This window comes from Elephantulus edwardii, unplaced genomic scaffold, assembly GCF_000299155.1.
Source record: "Elephantulus edwardii isolate Elephantulus edwardi_28Jun2011 unplaced genomic scaffold, EleEdw1.0 scaffold00012, whole genome shotgun sequence".
Taxonomy (NCBI): Eukaryota; Metazoa; Chordata; class Mammalia; order Macroscelidea; family Macroscelididae; genus Elephantulus; species Elephantulus edwardii.
This window is the reverse complement of record NW_006399762.1, coordinates 26441954-26462223: the sequence shown is the minus strand read 5'-3', so window position 1 is coordinate 26462223 and position 20270 is coordinate 26441954. Positions and strand designations below refer to the sequence as shown.

The 20270-nt window shown below is 43.6% G+C and overlaps 1 protein-coding gene across 5 annotated transcripts in view; it reads right to left on the bottom strand.

Annotated features, from left to right (window-relative positions):
• Nucleotides 1–1868: 1868 nt before the first annotated feature.
• The window catches only part of LEF1 (lymphoid enhancer-binding factor 1), a 159098-nt gene continuing 140696 nt past the window's right edge, over nucleotides 1869–20270 (bottom strand). For 3 of the 5 annotated variants that reach the window (XM_006881097.1, XM_006881099.1, XM_006881101.1), the window contains 3 exons: nucleotides 19037–19085; nucleotides 18276–18316; nucleotides 1869–3082 (listed from right to left, as the gene is read on the bottom strand). In XM_006881097.1, the coding sequence (XP_006881159.1) occupies nucleotides 18282–18316; nucleotides 19037–19085 (84 nt within the window). In that variant the 3' untranslated portion in view covers nucleotides 1869–3082; nucleotides 18276–18281. Of the gene's footprint in view, nucleotides 3083–18275; nucleotides 18317–19036; nucleotides 19086–20270 lie in introns of those variants that run through there. The other 2 variants (XM_006881098.1, XM_006881100.1) reach the window with 2 other exon arrangements.

The following is a 20270-nucleotide window of genomic DNA, read 5'->3' as shown; positions in this document are numbered from 1 at the left end:
CCACATTTATTATTGCGCACTCATCCTTTATTAGAGGTTTCCATATTGTTCCAGACTTAACCCAAAATATAGAGGAGAAAATAATTTTTCCAGCTAAACAGGTAGTTACTAGCAACCAAGAAACTAAAACCAGGAGGAAAACACCCCTTCATAAGACCAGCACGCCAGCTGTGATCCCGGGAAAGAGCTCAGTGCCCAGAAGACTCCCCCCAACCTCCACCTCTTGGCAAACCGTTCAGCTCTGAGCTTGTAGTGGGGAACGGAGCCAAATCACTCCGAGATCAAACAGAAGTTGGGGCTGGAGGAGCATCCCTTAACCCACAGATGTCCCCAGGCTGCTTTCCCTTTTGTCCACACCTCAAGGGGCATCCTTGACTCTCCTTCCCCTTAACTGCTGCCTTCAGAAGGCAGGACTTCTGTGGAAGAGGCCAAGAATGGGCACTGACATCAAAGCTAATTGGAAAAACTACTCCAGAGGAAATAAAAGGAGGAGGGGGGCCAGGTTTATAGACAGAACAACTGGTTCAAACAACTAATTCTACTCAGTATTTTTTAGTTTTTTTAGTATAAGAAATGTAGAGGAGCCAAACGGGGGGAAGGGTTGGATGAGTTTTGGCCAAGTTTCAGTTGTCAGGTTTGTTTCATAACTATGTTGCTGGTTCCTTGCTTGGTACAAATGGCTCAAAGATAGGCCTGGCTTCCAAATGATCACCACCCTCTAAACTTTGTGGAGGGAGCAGTTCTCCTCTGCACACAGAGGGTCTCCTCTCCTGACTGACTCAGCATGGATCTATGCGCTTTGTTTCATCCCAAGATCCAGAAGAGCTTGCCAATGTACTGCTACAACTTTTTTGAAAAAAGTATCCCTCTCTGGTCATCTCTTACCCTATTTTGTTAGTTTTCTTAGTTAACCTTCAAAGATGACGATGGCAGCTGTAGACCGTTTTAACTATTTGGTTCTCACATACTAAGAAACCTCAGAGAGATAATTTTCAAATGAAGTTCTGGCCACAGCTGAACATGAAACCTTTATAACAAGTAGGTCCCCTAAACATAATCGACTCTCCCCCAGCCTTCTGTTCAAGTTTAAGCCTAAATGAAGAGAAATTGGAGAGGTTCCAGAGGATAGTAATGAAAATGATTAAAGGACCAATGATGAAAGGTTCAAGGAATTGGGATTACTTAGCCTGAAGAAAAATTTGAGGGGTGATTTAATGGCAATCTTCAAGTACAGTATGTGGAGGTTATTACAAGTATGGTAGCCAGCTGTTCCCCAGCTGTGTTGAAGGTCGAAAAAGAGAAACAACTAGAATTTGAACAAGAGAGATTTTAGATTAGTGGTATCAATGGATCTCAAACTAGCTCATGAGATGGAATACCACTGTTAGACCCTGAAATGATGTAAGCGTAATATAGTTCTGCCCCATCAGACACCAACTTGTATACTAGTACAGTTAAAATTTAGGACCATGGAATACAACTCCTAATTGGGAAAACACTGTCACTAGTTAAAAACTTCCTTCAGCAGTGGACACCATGATTTGAGAACAAATGCACAAGGAAGATACAATGGACATGCACACTTATTATGGTGAACGTGGCGAGCTGACACCTAGGTCCACCAGGATCTTGAAATGCTCTTTACCCTGTAACAGGAAGTGCACGACAAGCCACACTAGTACTTCTGAGGATCCTCGTGTTGAGGGGAGTCTTCCGTACAAGTGTCAGCCTGTGCCTTTCTGAGGGCGGCATCAGGAGAGCTTCTCCGACAAGATGCTCTCTTGCCATCTAGCCCGGGCCTTGGTCTGTGCATGTAGTTCCCATTACCTGAGTGGATGTGGCCAAGAATATCACTCTTAATAAAAATAAAATTACTTTTTAAAAATGTTTTATTACAAAGCTTCCTTTAAAAAATGCTCAGCACATTAACTCAAACTGGAATGACAAACGTTAGAGGACAGTTTTGGGCAAAGGCTGTGCCTTGATATTTAAAAAAAAAATGGGTACATCAATGCTCATTTTAACAACTGGCATAAAAATCCCACTAATCGGCTAATAAAAACAGATACAAATACAGAACATTTAAAGTAATAACAATTCAAGTGCTGGGCTTTTTACAAGGGGTAAGAAGGAAAGAAATGAAAATTCACTGCAAACCAGTCAGCTGGGAGTATCTGTTAAGGTTTATCTTTTTTAAAAAAAAGAAAACAAAATCAAGAGAAATACAAAGTGAAACAGGACTGCCATTGCTACCATCAGAGTGGGTTTGGCTGTTCCACTTACTCAGCTCTACAGGACACCTGACAAAGACGGAGAGGCCACTATTCCGTTACAGAAAATTCACGAGAAGCCACTTACCAGACATGGTTTCAGGTAAAGGGCTTCTTTTTATTTCAACCATTTCTGGATCTTTGAATTTTACTTAAATGCTCACAGCTAGCAAAATATACAAGAAAATGAAAACTAAAAGTGTAAATTTTTTTTTAAAAATTCAAGTTTAAAAAAAAGAAGCAAACATAAGATTGATCCTTTTGCACTGTTAAATAAAGCTTTGAGAGAAAGGAAGAGAAAGAAACGAAGACAGTAACAAAGAAGGAACTCTTCCACAAATTCCTTGGCTGGGATGCTGATGGACGGACATGCTGGTGGCTGGCTCCAGGTGCTGGCGCTGACGGCAGGCAAGCACAGCCAGGTTTACTGTCCTTGCCGAAAGGTTAACAGTTACCGCTGCAAGATGCTCTGGGAAGTTCCTGGCAGAGATGGGGGCGGCGAGCGTCTGAGCTGACCCAGAGCCTGCTAGCATTCTTGTATACTATCTAATTTGCTTTTTTAAAAACTTATTCTTGTTTGTTTGATTTTGGAACTTGGCTCTTGCCATGGATGAGAGAGGATTTGGCAGTGATTGTCTATGGACCAGCGTCTCCAGCAGCGACCTCTGGATGAAGTTGGTGTCAGTTCTCCTCTGGGGTCGGCTGCTCAAGCCATGGAGACAGTCTGGGTTTTCAACAAGCTTCCATCTCCAGAAGAGGTCCCGGGGTCGCTGCCTTGGCTTTGCACGTTGGGAATGAGTTTCGTTTTCCACCTCAAGAAGGAACAGATAAATTGCTATTAATATCAATTTCTCACACTCCTTTCAAAGATTTTAGTTCTCTTATGCACAGAATGTCTTAAAATGGGTGAATTAATCAATCTACTCTGACTTTATAAGTGGCTCAGTGGATTGCTCCATGGAAGCCCAGTCTTAAGAATACATAAGAAGCATTTGGTTCCATATATATATGTGTGTAGATACGTATAGAGAAGATTATGATGTAAAAATATTTAATATTGTGAATCATGTAAAAAAAGGTAGGTCAGGGGGCTTGAAAAATACCAACAGCAATGCTAAACTTGACTGGAGAAAGGCAATGACCAGATCAAAAAAAGGCTCGCCAGCATTAAGTGCTGGGTCTTTCTGATCCACTGTGGGGAGCCAATGTACACATGTACACAAAGTCCGTTCAGATAACCACCAACTCCTCTGGCAGGCCGGCCCCAGTGCAGCCCAAGTGCTGTCCACTCCTATACGCAGCCCAAGATACGGAGCCTTTTCAGTTAAAACTTTGGAGTTGTCAACCTCTCCCCTGCCCCTTCCTTAATAGCATGGCTCTCTGAGGTTAATGTGGTGAAGTCCACTCAGTTAAGTCTATGAGCTGTTCAGTGCCGCTGGGTTGTTTTCTCTTCAGAATAACACAGCGGATGAAACCCACCCAAGCTGCTCCATACTCACAACCGCTGCTACACTCGAGCCCACTGGTGCAAACTACTATGTAAGTAAATGTTACAAAAAACTGGTGGTGATAATTTCACAACCACCCCCCAAAAGCTTTATTGATCTGACATTTCTTAAAAACAGACTGAAAATACAATAAAGCATTGTAATAAAATGAGCCTGTGATAGCCCCGAGGGGAAGCCCTGCTAGCTGAGCGCCTTGACTCTGGAGAGCCCCCCAAGGCTGCTGTCCATCAGCCACAGACAGAGGCTGGAACCCACACACCTGGGTGCCTCACCAGCCTCAGCACACCCAGTTCTGGGCTCGGGGTGTCTTAGTTACTAGCAGACACCAGGAACATTTTCATTCTAAATCAAAAGTGAATTCCTGTATTTGAGTGAGTGGAGAGAGAAACTTAGAAAGAAAAGGAAGCTTTGGAAAAGTGAAACAGCAACAACCAAATTTTGACTAGCATGACGATGCTGTCTACAGAGTGCTTTCCTCAGGAGCTTGAGCTGTAGGACGGGACTGGTGGTTGTGCCTACTTCCTGGACTGCTGTGAGGAATGTAGTTAAGGGGGTTAGAATGTGCAGGTCCCATCTACTGTGACAGCCATTGTTGTTACCGTAATTACTATCAACACCATGCCTAAAAATGACTGTCCAGGACCATAGAGAAACCCTCGCATATCTGGGTATCTATTGGCAATGTGGATTCATAGTGTCCAGCAGAGTCAACCTCCTCTTAACAGGAAACCACACACTGTGGTGTTGTCGTGAGTTTTCAATTCATTGGGGGGCTGCCACTCCTTAGCACAGGAAGATCAAAGAGCCAAGAAAGACCCTACCTTTCCAAGGAGAAAGGCGCTGGGCTCAGCCACAGAGCCTGGAAGGGTGGTGAGGGCACCCCACAGGCTTCTGTTTACATGGTACATTTTTGTCACAAGATTTTCAAAGGTTTGGTCTAGGCCGCTCTTCCTGGGAAGGTTTTCCTCTCAGTGCTCCATGACAATATTCCACTTCCCGAGAGGAATCGCCTAGAAGTCCTGGGCCAAGAGTTCCCAGCCGCTGAGAACAAGGGATGTGACTCATAGCAGCTTGGCCGCTGGACACTCAGGAGGGTCGGTTGTGGGGCATGAGAGAAAAGTCCCACGGAGCTGCTGTTCCTGTTTGCAAATGCGCTGCCCATCTGACTCCCCACCACAGTCTTCCCTTTCTTTGCCAGAAGAACCCCAAGGTGGCTTTTCTCCCTTACCTGGTCTAGGGCATAAAGAGAGCCAGAGATGGTCCATTTTATCACAAGGACAGAATGCAACCCCAGGTAACAATCCCACCACCTCCTAATACAGTCATTCCTTTCTATGTGACATTTTCTTTGGGTATAATGTCCCCTTTTAATGCTGCTGAGAAAGCTGGCTTCAGAGATCCTCTGTACAACTGTTTACCGAAAGGGGCTCATCCTCCCCAGGACACCCTCACATCAAGTAGGCACGAAATACATGAGCAGGGAACCGGCTTAACTTTCAAATAAGGCAGTAGTTTGTCCTTGGCTGCTCCTTTTAAAAGTAAGGGTCTGCAGAGTAGCCAGACTCTTCTTCAGATAGGAGATATGGGGGCCTACGAGTCTGCTTTAGAGATAGAAAACAGGTCAAATCAAGATTCTTTTCAAGAAACCACAGGCATGAGGCTCCGGAGACTGGAGACTTCCCACATCTAAAGCCTCACTGGGGGGCTGCGGCTGAAGCTCTGCCAGGGCAGGCGAGCCCCGGCAAAGCCCCATCCACCAGAGTCGGCGCAATCAAAGCCAGCAATTACGCTCAGGCTGCGGCTCGGCTTCAAAGGAGCGCGGCCCAGCCTACATATGCTGAGGCTTGGGCTTCTCCGTCCCTCGTCCCTCCGCCTGCCGCGGTCCTGGCCTGCCCGTGGGTGTCACCTCACAGGCCATTTGTGCGGGACCCTCCCTTCCAGCCCAAAACTTCTCATGGCCAAAAACTCAATCTTGACAAAGTATAGCACTTGTATAGGCCCAAGGCCAGCACAAGGGTTAAGCATTTGGCTGTTAAATGAGTGGTTGCTGGTTCAAACCCATCTCTCAGTTTCATGGGAGAAAGACATGGTAATGTGTCCCTGTGAAGATTAAATCCTGTAAGGCAGTTCTGTCTTCTCTATCACATGGGGACGACAAGAAGTAGAACCAACTTGATGGCACCCAACTGCCACCCAAAGGAGCCAGGCATGCAAACGGGCAGAACCACTTAGTAAGAGCCACAGAGGTGACAGGAACTCTAAAGATGGCTAGAGACCCTGGTTCTGAAAGACAAGCAGCACAAAAGGTGTTTTAGGGTTTCTACATTTGATTCAAAGATGTGACAGAAGAGAAGAGGGGATCTTACTGAAAGGTAATGCTTTTCCAGCCACAACTTAGCCGGCTGCGGCCCCAGCCCCCTCCCTCAGCCAGTGCTCTGGCTGGAGCAGCCCATTAAGTGACCTGAGGAAGAGGAAAGGAGGCTCAGGAGGGTGACAACCTGCTGCCTGCCTGTGGCCCAGGACATTCGGAAGTCTGCAGAAGCCAGGGAGCAGAGCTGGACTCCTCGTGGTATCATGTAATACTACTCCCTTATTTAGAACTGGTAAGACGCTCAAAGAGTGAGCTGGGATAAACACCATCCCCTCCCTCCTCCCTCCTCGGCTCACCTCCCACTCAAATGCTAGGAACATAAAGTAACAGCTTTAAAATGTTTTCAGTGCTGACATGAAATTTGAGGAGAGGACATTAAAGATTAGTTTTGTGAGAGGTGAAAACAGACATAGATTTTAATTGCTAAAATTGCCTCACAGCACACCACACACCTCATGCCAATTGCCTACATTTTTCTGCCTTGGGGAAAACTGACAAAAGCCTGTTATTTTAGGGCGTGAACTCTCCAGTTGCACAAGGTCGTGTGTGTGTGTGTGTGTGTGTGTGTGTGTGTGTGTGTGTGTATGTGTGTGTTGCACAGGAAGGGAAGCTCCCTTTCAGAGAAGGAACAAATGCGACCCAGCGAGAAGGGCCTCATCTGCGATGAGACACGTGGTCACACAGTGACCAGCAGAGGTGGCCCAGCACCCAGACCCTGTTCCCTGTGCCACAGCCTTCATCACTTTGAGAAGGCCTTGTCTGTAAGAGGCTGACGGGAAGGAAACAAAGAAAATCCACATCCGCTGACTGAACACTGGTGTACCAGGCTCTGGAACTCCCAATTTACAAGCACCCTTCCACACAGTCACCATAAAACCCCGCATATTTCCCCCATTTACAGAACTGGAAACTGAGGCTGCATGAGTTCAAATGACCTGCCTAAGGTCATCCAACCAATAGGCATCAGAATTAGCTCATGATCATCAAACACATGCTCTCTCCAGCACCTTAAAAACACCCAAAACCACTCCACTAAGTTGACTTTAACACTCAGCAACTTTACAACAGAGAGTAGAACTGCCCCCAGGACTTCCAAGGCTGTAATTCTTAGAGAAGCATACTGTTCCCTAGTTCTCCCATAGAGGAGTTCGTTGGCTTTGAACCACCAACCTTCTGGTTAGCAACCCAGTGCTTGTAGCTTATACAGCTACACCAGGATACCTCAGAGACTCAAATGATCAGTTCTCTATCTACCCCTGCCTTTCCCATCCAACCGCACTGTTTTCACCGTAGAGGTGGCCTAAGCTAGAACACTGCAAGACACCCCCCAGACACTATGTCTCAGTGACCTGCAGGCTCACGAGGAAAGCTGAGAGCCCAAGGCAGAAATTAACACAAAATGTAAGTCTCCCTCAAGGCTCAGCGTACACAAGCCATGTTCTAGTCTTCAGCAGCAAATGTTATCTAGTATTAAAGAAGAAACAGGGGGGAGAGCATGTGATTAGAAAAGTTAGAACAGAATCTCATTTTTCAATGAAATTAGCCCTTAGTCTGAGCACTCAGGTCCGGCTCCTAACCCAGAGTTCTGGGGGGAAGGAGATTCTTAGAACCTGGAGAAGCCAGGGGCAAGGCCAGGGCTTACTTAGATGGGCCATTAATTCCGTCCCTGGAGTCAGGGTCCACTGGGTGTCTCTGCACCTATGTGGCTCTTGCCCTGGAGTTGCTATTATTCCGTGTACACGGAGATCGGTTAAATGAGACTTTGGAAATGTCAAAATGCTTCTAAGATAAGCCTGTAATTACTAATAAATATATTATTCAAGGGGAATTTTTAGTTTTTATCAGTATCTTTATTTCTTTTCTCGGTAAGTTCTCTTTGTGAAAATATACAGTTAAAACAGAGTCAGAACGTGATGGGCCTGCCTTATTCTTCTGTCCCCCTCCGCCTTTTCCACTTTCAGCTGGGTGCTGTCTCACCACTTCGTAATCCAGAGTCCATCTTTCTTAGGTTTTACTGTATAGCGTGTTGGTGAAAATGAGTCTCCTACTGCAGGCAACAGCCATATCACTACTGGAAACGTGAATGAAATTTATTCAAGAAACTAACATGGAGTCATAAAAGACCACATCGAAACTCTACTGTAGTACTGGAAATGGAAATATTTCAAGATGACAATGCCAAGTCAGACAGGAGTCTTAATACTTACCTCCAAATTCTCTCTCCAGTATACATTTCTCTCAACATTAAGCTCTCTTGATATTAAAGATGCTACATATAATATCTAAAAATGAAAGCAGATCAGTGCATACTTTTCTATTTTTCATAGTCAGCATGTCCACTGTTACGTGTGTGTGTGTTTATGTCAACATGGCATAAGGCAGCAGTAATTCAGTGTGGGTTAGGAGCTTGGGTTCTATGTGAAGACAGCCCCAGGCTGGATGTGAATCTTGGCTTCTTTAGTTACTACTTAGGTATCTCGGACAAGGTAAGTACCAAATACTCTACCTTCCTCACCTATAAAAAGGAAGTAAGTCACTATTGCTCTTAAATTGTGGGAGGGAACGTGATGGGTTGGTACAATGAGAGTACAACACATGATAGTTGTTGCAGTGGATCAGGGCTTGGGAGTTGCAGACAAACCCAGCCAGGTGAGTGCAGCTCACCAGCATGGGACGCTGGTAAAAAGCTACTGATGTTCTCTCATTTTGGTCAAAAACTTAATCATTTACTGAGATGGTCAGCAAAGGAAAGGACGACCCACAACCAGGTGGATGGACAGAGGAACTGCCGCAATGGGCTTTTGTGTGTCAGAAAGTGTGAGGATGGCGCAGGACAGAACAAGGTTCAGATCTTTTGCTCATAGGGTCGCTATGAGTCATACTCAACAACTTGATGGCTTTAACAACAGTCCCTGCACAGATGCCCCAAGAAAGAAATGAGGCAGCAGGGTAAAAGCATCTAGTAAAGCATCCTACACTGACTTGGGGTAAAGATTCATACATACTATTTGCAGATTTCTCATGGAAAATTAAGACCAACAGGGAATTCTGCACAATAATTAAAACATCTCTTAATGAAAAACAGAATGACTCCAAAAATCAACCCTCACTGAGAAGAGTAATTCACAAAAAATAACAACTAAATCTATTATAAAAATGATAGGAAATATATCTAAAGATTCAGAAAATTTCATGCTGGATAGTAATTAAAACATAAGCAAAAAAGGGAGGAGCACATTCAACTGAAATGCTTTCACTTCCCCCCCTTGTCAAAAAGGAAAAAAAGTTGCTTTGCTAAAGCTTGTAGCCAATTATACCTGACTCATCTCAATCTTACTCAGAAACTTCAAGAAGTTTAAAAGTTCTTAAACTATAAAAATACGGTTGAGAAATCCATTGTAGTTGTTGTTATGTGCCGTCAAGTCGCTTGCAACTCATAGCGACCCTATGTACAACAGCCCTAAGTCCTGCTCTATCCTGTGCCAATCTCACTGCCTCTGACGCATCCATCCCGATTACGCAGTCACTGAATCAATCCACCTCATAGAGGGTCTTCCCCTCCTGTGCTGTCCCTCCACTTTGCCCAGAATGATGTCCCTCTCCAAAGACCTGTCTCTCCTTACAACATGTCCAAAGTATGTCAGGCGAAGCCCCAGAATCCTTGCCTCCAAGGAGCAGCCTGGTTTAACCCTCTCTAGGATGAATCTATTTGTTTTCTTGGCAGTCCATGGTACATTCAATACTCTTCTCCAGCACCACAGCTCAAAGGCGTCAATTCTCCTTCTATCCTCCCTAGTCATTGTCCAACTCTCTGATGCATAACAAGTGATTGCAAAAACCATGGCCTGTATCAGGTGCACCTTAGTCTCCAGAGAGACACCGCTGCTCTTGAGTACTTTAGAGAGGTCCCTAACTGCAGACTTTCCCATCGCAATACGTTTTTTTATTTCCTGGCTCCTGGTGCCAAGAGTGTTGACTGTGGAGCCGAGCAAACTGAAACTGTGAACAATCTCAATCTCTTCTCCATCCATCCTGATGCTACCGATTGGTCCAGTAGTGAGAATTTTTGTCTTCTGGACATTGAGCCTCAGTCCATATTGAAGGCTGCAGTCCTTGACCCTCTGCAGTAAGTGCATAAGGTCCTCCTCAGTTCAGCGAGCAAGGTTGTGTCATCTGCATAACGCAGATTGTTGATAGATCATCCACCAATCCTAACGCCACGCTTCTCCTCATAGAGCCCAGCCTCTCTGATAATCTGCTCTGCATAGAGGTTGAAAAGGTATGGAGGTAGGACACTCAAAATAAAATACTGTACTTTTCTACATACTATTATTATATTGTGTGCTGCTGAGTCAGGACTGACCCATAGCTGACCACCCAGCACAGAAGAGACTGCCCAGCCTTCTCACTCGGAGCTGCCGGCACATTCGAACTGCATGCCTTTGGGACTACACTGCAGTCTCATAATACCTCTAAGCCCCCAGGGCTCCCTTTCTACATTAAGAACCTTTTATATACCTACTCAGACCCCACTTACATGTACACTTTATTTAAATTTACAGTCTATTTTAATTTCTGGTTTCCAAATCTACAGAGCAGATAAGAAGAAGCTACAGGGGAGGTGGTGCTGGGTAGGAGATGGTCCCAGACAGCAAAGAAAGATACAAAATAATTAGAAAAAGCAGACTTTTAAAATTCCACATTATCTAGAGAGATTAAGAATAGTGGCTGACAGCACTGTATTCAGCTCAGCGAGAAAAATGTTACATTGCACAAAATGTGTCCAAAATTATTAAGGAAAAAACCAGACTATTCTATTGCACTGATCTTAATTCCGAGGGCTTTCAACTGATAAATATGAAGTGTTCCAGAGTTTTTATGAGCCTTGTGTAATCATCCACCCTCATCTATTATTTTTTCCATTCCTTATTTTTTAATGGTACCTGAACATCTTGCTAATCTAAGCTCCCCTTTTCCTGTTGCACTGTCAACCCAAAGGCAAAGGGTTTGAATCCACCAGCTGCTCTGCAGGAGAAAGGCAGGCAATCTCCTCCTGTGTGATTTATAGCTTCTAAAACCTCTTTGGAGAGTCAGCTATGAGTCAGTTTTCACTCAACAGCTTATAACAATAAAGCAAACTGAGGAGACTGTTAAAGGGAAACCTAGATTTCTTTATAAACTTTCACTGACAATGCAGTGAAAGAAACAAGCTTTCCTTCTGCTCCTCAGTTAGCATGGGATATTTCTGATACAACTGGTCAAAAGGCTCAGCAATAAATGAGTGCTTATAAACCACCCTGAAGAAATGGTCGCCCATGTGAGAACCTGCAGTCCACACATGCTTTTGTCTAGCTCTGCTTCTATCCTTGTGTACCCATTTAATGAGCCTATGTGACTAAGTATGATCTCACTGTCAGATGTCTGCAATCTTGTTTCTTAGGGGACTGACTCCGAGTAACAAACAATCCAAAGTATCTTCACACTTTGAATTCTCTATCATTTTCCTATTAATCCATGACAAGTTTTTCAGGGAAGTGTAGCCAAAAATGTTAAGAGGAGGAGGAAGGAAGAGACAGGCAGACCATCACCTCAGACATGCAGCCACAGACTTAGGAAGAGGAAGAGGAAGGAAAACACCGGGAGATCATCACCTCAGACACGCACATTGCCTGGGAAGGTCCTGTGAGTGACTGTCTTTACGCCACTAAGACAGCTAGGTCCTGGTTGTGTGAACTGGGGATCAGAAACTAATCGCCACGATAACATAGTAGACAGATGGTCATCTAAAGAATTGGGACTTTATTCAAAGGACCATCACAGGGAAAGTTCCAGAATGCTGAGCAGAATACTGCTATTTCTCCAGGTGATGCTGTCCTGGGAACAATGGCAGCTATAATGCTACACACTGCTGCTGTCATGTCACTCCAAGAGCCTGACTGAATCGCATAGCCCACTACCTCCAGACTGTTGGCATCCTTGTGTCTTCGGCTTGTTTAATAACGGATCTAGGCCAAGTGCTTTCTAAGTGCTTCTAAGCACGTCACAAAAAGTCTTTGTGTCTGTCATGAAATAACAAAGACTAGAAAACCAAAACCTATAGTTTCTTAGAGTTGTCTCAGTATTAATTTTTTTTACCTTAAACCTAACCTCTAGCTACCACTAACCTGCTTTTTACTTTGGTATTTACTTCCTAAACAACATGCCTCTGGAAACTATGAACTTTTGAGAAACAGCGGCAATTATAGAAAGACTTCAAGTCTTTTGTTCATAAGGTGGCTATGAGTTGTGTTCGACTGGACAGCAATCAACAACAACAACGTTTTTTAAAAGTTGCCCTGTGTCCAGACTAGACATGCCAGCCCAGAAGCAAATACTTAGCGGCTTACTGACTATTGCTAATGTGCAGCTGAACTGAGAAGAGACTGCAGAGTAAGGACTAGGCTGTGTCAAGTTCACCGAAGTGACCGAACTTCAAAATTTCTATTTTCCTTTGTAGTAACATTTGTTTCAGTGAGACTATGAAAAATACTTCAATGTTCCTGATGCTAAGAGGAAAGAGCTAAATCCTGGGGTTCAGGCAGGGTTCCTAGAAGACCCTCAGGAAGCCATCCTACCACTGGTCTGACCTCTGTCCCTACTTTCCACCAAGCCTCCTTGGAGGAAGGACAAGCTAAGAGAAGAAGCAGGGAAATTTCAGAATACAGAGTTTCTTGTGAAGTCCAAGGCCAAGAGTGCAGCCAGGTAGGTCAAGGAGAGTCCTGGAATGGGGCTCTGGAAATGACACAGGACCCAGGCGCACCAGGGCCCCAGCCTAAATCACTTCCGGTGGCTGTAAAACACCATTAACAAGCTGGAAAGATATTTTTTGAAAGATCTAAATCCAAGCATTATGGTGCAAATGGTTAATGCTTTTGGCTGGAAGTTTAAGTCCACCCAGTGGCACAATGTAGTAAAAGGGCAACAGACTTCAGAAAGATCAGCCAATGAAATCTTATGAAGCGCTGTTCTCCTCGGATGCATGTGGGCCCCCGCGTGTGGGAGCTGACGCAAGAGCTGTGTGGTTGGCCTGTGCTCTACTAGGGAGCTCTGGTGGCCTAGTGGGTAAAAAGCTGCATTGCTAACCCCAAGTCTGGGGATTTGAAGCCACCCACTGCTCCACAGATGGGCAATCTCCTCCTCCTTCTCCTGGTTGGTGTTACGTGCCATCTAGTCACCTGCAACCCTATGTACAACAACCCTGCCCTATTTTGAGCCAGTAGCCAGTCTCTCTCTGACTCCGACACACCTACTCCATGGCTCCAGTTACTTTATCAATCCATCTCACCCAGTGTCTTCCTCTCTTGTGCTGTCCCACCACTGTTCTGAGCATGATATCCTTCTCTAAGGACTGGTCTTTCCTGGTCTTATGTCCAAAGTACATAAGACGAGGCTTCAAAATCCTAGCCTCCAAGGAGAAACTTGGTTTCACCCTCTCCTTCACATGGGTAAATCACTCATATGATTTATAGCCTCTGGAAACCTACTGGACAATCAGCTGAGAGTGGGGTCCAACTTGATGGCACATCACAGCAAACTACAATATGCTCCATCCATTACTAATGACCTCTCAGAAATAAAGACTGAACTTTTCACTGAGTAACAATTATGATTTAATTTTTCATTTATTTTAGCAAGTTACTAAGATAAAGATCGGAGTACTGATGCTGCTGCTGCGGCTTGGCAGGTAACTGAAAGGTCAGATGTTTCAAGTTGTCAGGCCAAAGGTGAAAACACAGAGAAGTCTGTGTGTCTGTCTGGTGACTCCGTGTCTGTAGGAGTGCCTGTGGGCATCTATGTGTGTGCAACCACAGAAAGTTTTTTCCAGAGCCTGGCTTTTATCTACTTTTAAACTAGCTCTTTGACATTATACGATCAAAGGGAATGCATTAAAAATATCTAAAAATATATTTTTCCTATTATTGTAAGACTGAGCTTTTTTGTTTTGTTTTGTTGAAGTCAAATGAACTAAGCAAGCAATTTGTAAATTTAATGTTTTTAAACTAGTAAACACATAGTGTTAATTATAACCAGCTTTTCAAAATTTCCATTTCTTTGCTTCAGTTCCTTATGAATCTTTGTCAAAAATCATGTAGGAAGTTGATGGAAACATTTGATCATAATCTCGGACAAACTTTGAAGAGGCCACATATTCTAAAACAAATACGTACCAAAATAATGGCAACTCGTAGCAACTCAACCACCAGTTTATCCACCAAGGACGCCCTTCGAGGATGCCCTTCCTAGCCTGTTAGTGCAGCTGTTGTCCACAATGTAGGAACACCACCTCTACTGCCTTCTCACTTGTTTGTTTTCTAATTTGTATGACGATTAAGGCTTGACTAATTGAGAAGTCAGTGAGTGGTTCAAACCCACCAGCTGCTCCTTGGAGAAGGGTGTGGTCATCTGCTTCTGAGAAGATTTAGTCTGAAAACTCTCTGGGGTAGCTCCACCCTGTCCCACTGGACCAGGTATGATTTGTTTTCTTTTCTCTTACTTAGTGCCCTGTATGCATCTCCTTCACAAGCATGTTCTCTGTTCCTGAATCTGGGAATGGACAGGGTCTCAACACCAAGTCCCTTCACTCACTAGTACAACTCATGACTTGTGGGAGTAGAACTCCGTATGTTTTTGCAGAGGGAATAAAGATATGGCTGGTATTTACGGCACTGGCCTTCTACCTGGACCCAGGATAATGTGTGCAGTCTGTCTGGAGGGCCAGGGCTCAGTGTTCTCACAGACACAAATTAGCTCCAAAGACACCAGAGGTGGGAAAACATCTCAGAGTGGAAGGAATGACTTTTAGGAATCCCATTTCCAATTACCCTCAAAGCTGCGGCACAGTGTTGAGTCTCTGCTAATGCTGATGTCTTTGTTTAAACCTCAATTCTTTGGATGAATACTCTTAGAGTGCACACAAGCGGAAGCACAAGGGAGAAAGAACCCAGTGAGGTTAATAGGCCAATTTCTACGTTGAACTTTGTGTCAACTGAAATGGTTCCTTCCCACAAAAGAAAGAAAGCAAGCAAGCAAGCAGTACACGAACCCGATTTATTTTTTATGGAGTAGAAGTCCTAGTTTTTAGAGGATGTTTTTGTTCACATCTTTTCTTTAGGTTTCATGGTACCATGATAGCTCAGAGTGATGGAACAATGGGGGCCTTCCAGCATCTGAGTTACATACATGCAAATCTGAACTCAGAAGACCTACTTTAGTAAGAATTTTCTTCAAAGGCACAAAGATGATGTTACATTTCACTGTGTCCATACGACACACATCTCAAACATCCCTTCATGCTGGAGCCATGGTCTCATGTGAGCCCAGGCACTGTGTGCTATCAGCATCACTTCACAAGGGAAGAATTTAGCCAACACTCGGCAACCTTCTCTCTTTAATAAGAGAAAAGAATAAAGGCTGTAAAACAGCTGTGTGAGATTTCACATCACACTCTGTATAGGATTGGTTCTAATAAAATACTTTATCTCTGCTGGCTAATGGCTCTTCTTCAGCTTGAAATCGGCACCAGCGTCACTGGTCTGGCAGATAATGAGCCCACATTACCCCATCGATGGAGAATCAGCTCCCCACCCCAGAGTCAATGCCTCTGTGTATCCCAGGATGTCAGCCCTCGTTCTGGCATGGAAAAGGGGGAGGCAGACAATAGTCTGTATTGGGATGAACCTTTGCATCGTACATAAGTAATTTTCAGGATAACACAGTTATACAGCGCCACTCAGGCACAGAAAGGTGATGACAGATAAGATACATGAGACGAAGGACCCGAATCCTTTAAGAACACTGGGAGGCAGTGCAGACCAAGAACAGGAAAGCGGACTACCAAGAGGGAACCAGAAAGGGATCTATAAAGGCTCCTTCACATCACACCTGGTAGCTAGACTCTAAGCGGCCTGCCGGTTCCTAAAGTTGGTACTGGGGTCTCTAAGCCAGGCAGCCTAGCTCCTAGCCTGTGCTCATTAAACAACCTGGGACTAATGCCCTTGTTTTCCACCTCTCAGCCACTGCGCTTTTCCAGAATCATGCACAGAACACTGCTCCATTTTCCTGTGATAAAAATAATTATTGCCAGTGCCTGCCCCTCACAGGGGCCTTTCCTGACCACCTGTCACTCCCAGCTTTCTTTGTATGCTAGCATTGATGTTTTCTTGTTTATCTGACTCCACCACTCCCACAACAATGTCAGCACTATGAGAATTGAACCTGGCCTTTTTTAGATACTCAGTATGTGCTGAGGAAATATGAAGCAATAAATCAACTACAACGAGTAAAGAAGAGCTTCTAAATTCCTAAAATTAAAAGGGAAAGGAGACACAACAGAAACACTGCTCTTCCCACTGTGCTAAAATCTTGGTGAGTGTGAACGTGAGCTCCTCTCTGCTCTCTCGTTCTCCTCAAGTGACTGCCAGTTCTGTTCTCCAAAACAGGACAGTCTGGAGGACAGCGACTTCAAAGGCTGCATGACCGAGCCGGAAGGAAGGGGGAGTCACACTAAGGACCCTGATTAAGTGAAACTCGACCAACTGGAGCCTCTCCAGCCAGCTGGGCAGCTTGACGAGGAGCCTGAGGGGAAAGGTCATGGCGGAGGCTTTGTTTTTCTAGAAAAAAAAAGCCCTGGTGGTGCACTGTTAAGCACTCAGAAGCTAACCAACAGGTTGATGATTCAAACTTACCAGCTACTCTTCAGGTGAGAGATGTGGTCCCATACATACACACGCCACCTTAGAAACCCTGCAGGGTAGAGTCCCGTAAAGTCACTGCCAGTCACAGTCTACTCTGTGGCGTTTTGGATTTGGATTAGTTTTGGTTTTTTTCTAGAATTGGGGTGAGGCACTTAAGCATTTAAAAAAAATATGAGGAGAAAGCAACATGGTAGCTGCAGCTTGTCTTACAGAAAGGAGATGTTTGCAGTTATATCCTAGGAGCTAATAATAGTTTTGTTTTACCTGAGCCTAGGATCCTCAGGCGTGGCTGCAGGAGACAAGAGGCAGGGTGGCAAACGCAACGACAGGTGACACTGTGAGGAGGGGGGTCCCTCCATGCTAAGAGGTCTGCCCTCTGCAATGACAACTTCCAGGTGAGAAGTGACCTAACCTAAACATAAGCTGATCTGAGGAAACCCCTCAGGAGGCAAGGTGGAGGGCTGACTGGCAGAAAGCAAGTGTGCAGGCAGGAGCTCGAGGGTCGTCATTACAATACAACACACGGGAAGTCTGAGGTCGTGAGCTGAAGCTGTGGCCCAGGAATGATTCTGAGAAGAAGGAGTCAAGGCAGACCCTGAACATAGGTGACCAACTAACTCCACCCAGGTTCCTAGCAAGAGAAAGTGAACTCCTTGAAGAAATTGAAGACATGTTGTCAATTCAAGGTGTAGCAAAGGTCACATCTTAGTTTGCAAAGCCAAATTCCCTAGACTAGTATTCATACAGTCAAATATAAAAGAATGACTATGAAAATAAATTTAACTTTCCAATATTAGAGTGAGATCTCTACAGTGAAGAGAATATTTGTAAGTAGAAATAGTTAATCAAGGAAGCCCATGATGTAATTTTAATAATAACAGAAAAATAAATGTACGGCACATTGATCTATGAAATGAGAAGCAAATGAATTACTTTCTACGTGTTGTGTCTACATCTTGTCTCTCTATTAAGACACAATCTCTTTAGAGCAAAATCTCTGAACTAGAATGTGCTGCTATAACCTACCTCGGGTGTGTAGAGGAAGATGGCATCTTTGTTTATTGCCTTTTATCATTTTTTTAAACAGACAGATTTTCTGCTGATCAGTAAGGAATGGCCAAGAAAAAGAGATCAGCAAAAGGGAATACAAAAAGAGTAAGTGCAAAGGGGGAGGAAGAGAAGAGAAGAGAGAAAAGATTGTATTATAAAACACTATATTCCAAATACGTAGCCGGTATAAAAACCATCAGATCTGAAAAGAGACTTATTTAATTTTGGTAGCATTTTCCTCATGACAGGGCGATGCTGAGTGGAACTGATGTGGGTAAGGGTTCACAAGCAAGTGCCTCTTGCATAATTAATGTCAGCAGTAGGACCAGAGAGTCATTCTTACCATGTTTCAGATGTAGGCAGCTGTCATTCGTGGACCTGTACCTGCAGAAAATTGTGTCTTTAACAATTTTTTTATTGAAGAGGTTTTTGTACATTCCAAATACGTAGTAGCTACAATATCATGTGGACCTGTCTGATGCACTTTTTATTTTTATGGTTCTTATACCAGCCATTTTTATTTGTGCAAATGAAAACAGGGTAAATAAGATCTCACTTATTTTCTATATCAATACGCAAAGAAGATAAATCCCTATTATATTTCCTATTTTAAAAAAAAACTGCAGAGAAGATTCTCATAGGGATACAAGATAGTTGTGTAATGGTCACTTATATATCTATACACATACATATATATATATATATACACATATATGTATATATACACACATATATATACACACACATATATATATGTATATATACACACACACACACACACAGATTATTTTTTTAAGGAGCTATGCAAGTAGAAAGAAGGCAGAAACGTTAAAGCAAAGTACACGGTTAGACACAGATGTGGAAAACCACCACAGTTAACAAGCAGGATTTTTTGAGAACAGGGCTTTGGAAAGCAATCTTTAGATCAGGCAGTCACATTTAAAAGAAGGATCTTTTGAAAAATGTTTAAAGAACTTCAGGAAGAAGAGTTAATGTATCACATTATAGTCAGAGAGAAAAAGCAGTACGTGGAAAGATGCTGACTACTTTAAAAGGTGTTTGTCGGGAGCACAAGGATTAATTGGGAAGGCCTGTGGTGCCTACCTGAGGTGGATTCCTGTAGCTTCTCTCTCTTCCTCTTCTTTTTCTTACCCTGAAAGCAGACAGGCACATGGTCACATTAGATTGTCCAGCTATGCTACAGAATACACGAATTACAGTGACATGGAAACACAGGTCAATAGAAGATGTAAAAGTAAGACACCTTCTCTCTTGACCATCTCTTATTTTAAAACCGAGTCCAGCCAATAGAGGGATCATGATCAAATTGAAGAAATGCCTAGAACAAAATTTTAAAGTCATATGGGAAACCAGACTTACTGGACCCTCTCAAATTAATCCCCAGAAATAATCATTCAACCGTGAACTGAAACTCAAGAAATCAATGTTTAAACAACCATGCCCACTGCCAGAGAGTCAGTTTAGACTTGCAGCACCCTTTCACTGGGTTTCCAATGTAACTGATCAGGGATGAGGAAAGTTCGTTTCATTTTTCTCTTTCAGTTAGCAGATTAATATGTTACACACTATGCCACCTAATGAAAGCAATACTTACATTAAGCACAGGGATCTTATAAAGAACTGTCTGAGAGCATTATCTGTTATGTATTGTCGAGTTAGAACTATCTAAAGCTGACCTAATAGCAGGTTTTCAGAGGATGTAAACTGCACAGAAGATTGCCCACTTTTGTTCCTCAGAGTAGCTGGTGGATTTGAGCTGTGTGTGCCTTTAGGTTGATAGCATGACTCCTTACCTTCAGCCCCCAGAGCTCCCTGAGTATAATCTAGTAATAATCTAAAACACAAGTGAGAATATTAAGAGACAGAGCATCAAAGTTAATGAGGATTTCAGGAGGGATAAAATATGACCCAATATAAATTATGTAAACAATGTTACTGGACTGTTTCTACAGAAGTCTCTGGTGGCTTAGTGGCAATCACCTCCCACATGATTTACTGCCGCTGAAAACTCACTGGAGGGTCAGCTGTGGGTTGGTTCTGACTCAACGGTATTCAACACGTAGACATTATGAATGAATGTATGTTTGGCTTTATAAATTGCCACTAAAAAGAAAATATTTTGCCAACTAAAAGGAAAAAGGATCAGAGAACAAGAAAAAGAAAATAAGAATTTCCAGCCCTTTGACAACCTTGTCTCCATAGTTATGCATTTCACATCACCAGCACTGGCAATGCTAAAATCATGCTGTCCAAGGCTGTGGCTTCAGAAGCCCCTTCAAAGAAAACCCACTGAATAAGACATTCCTTTTATTACTCA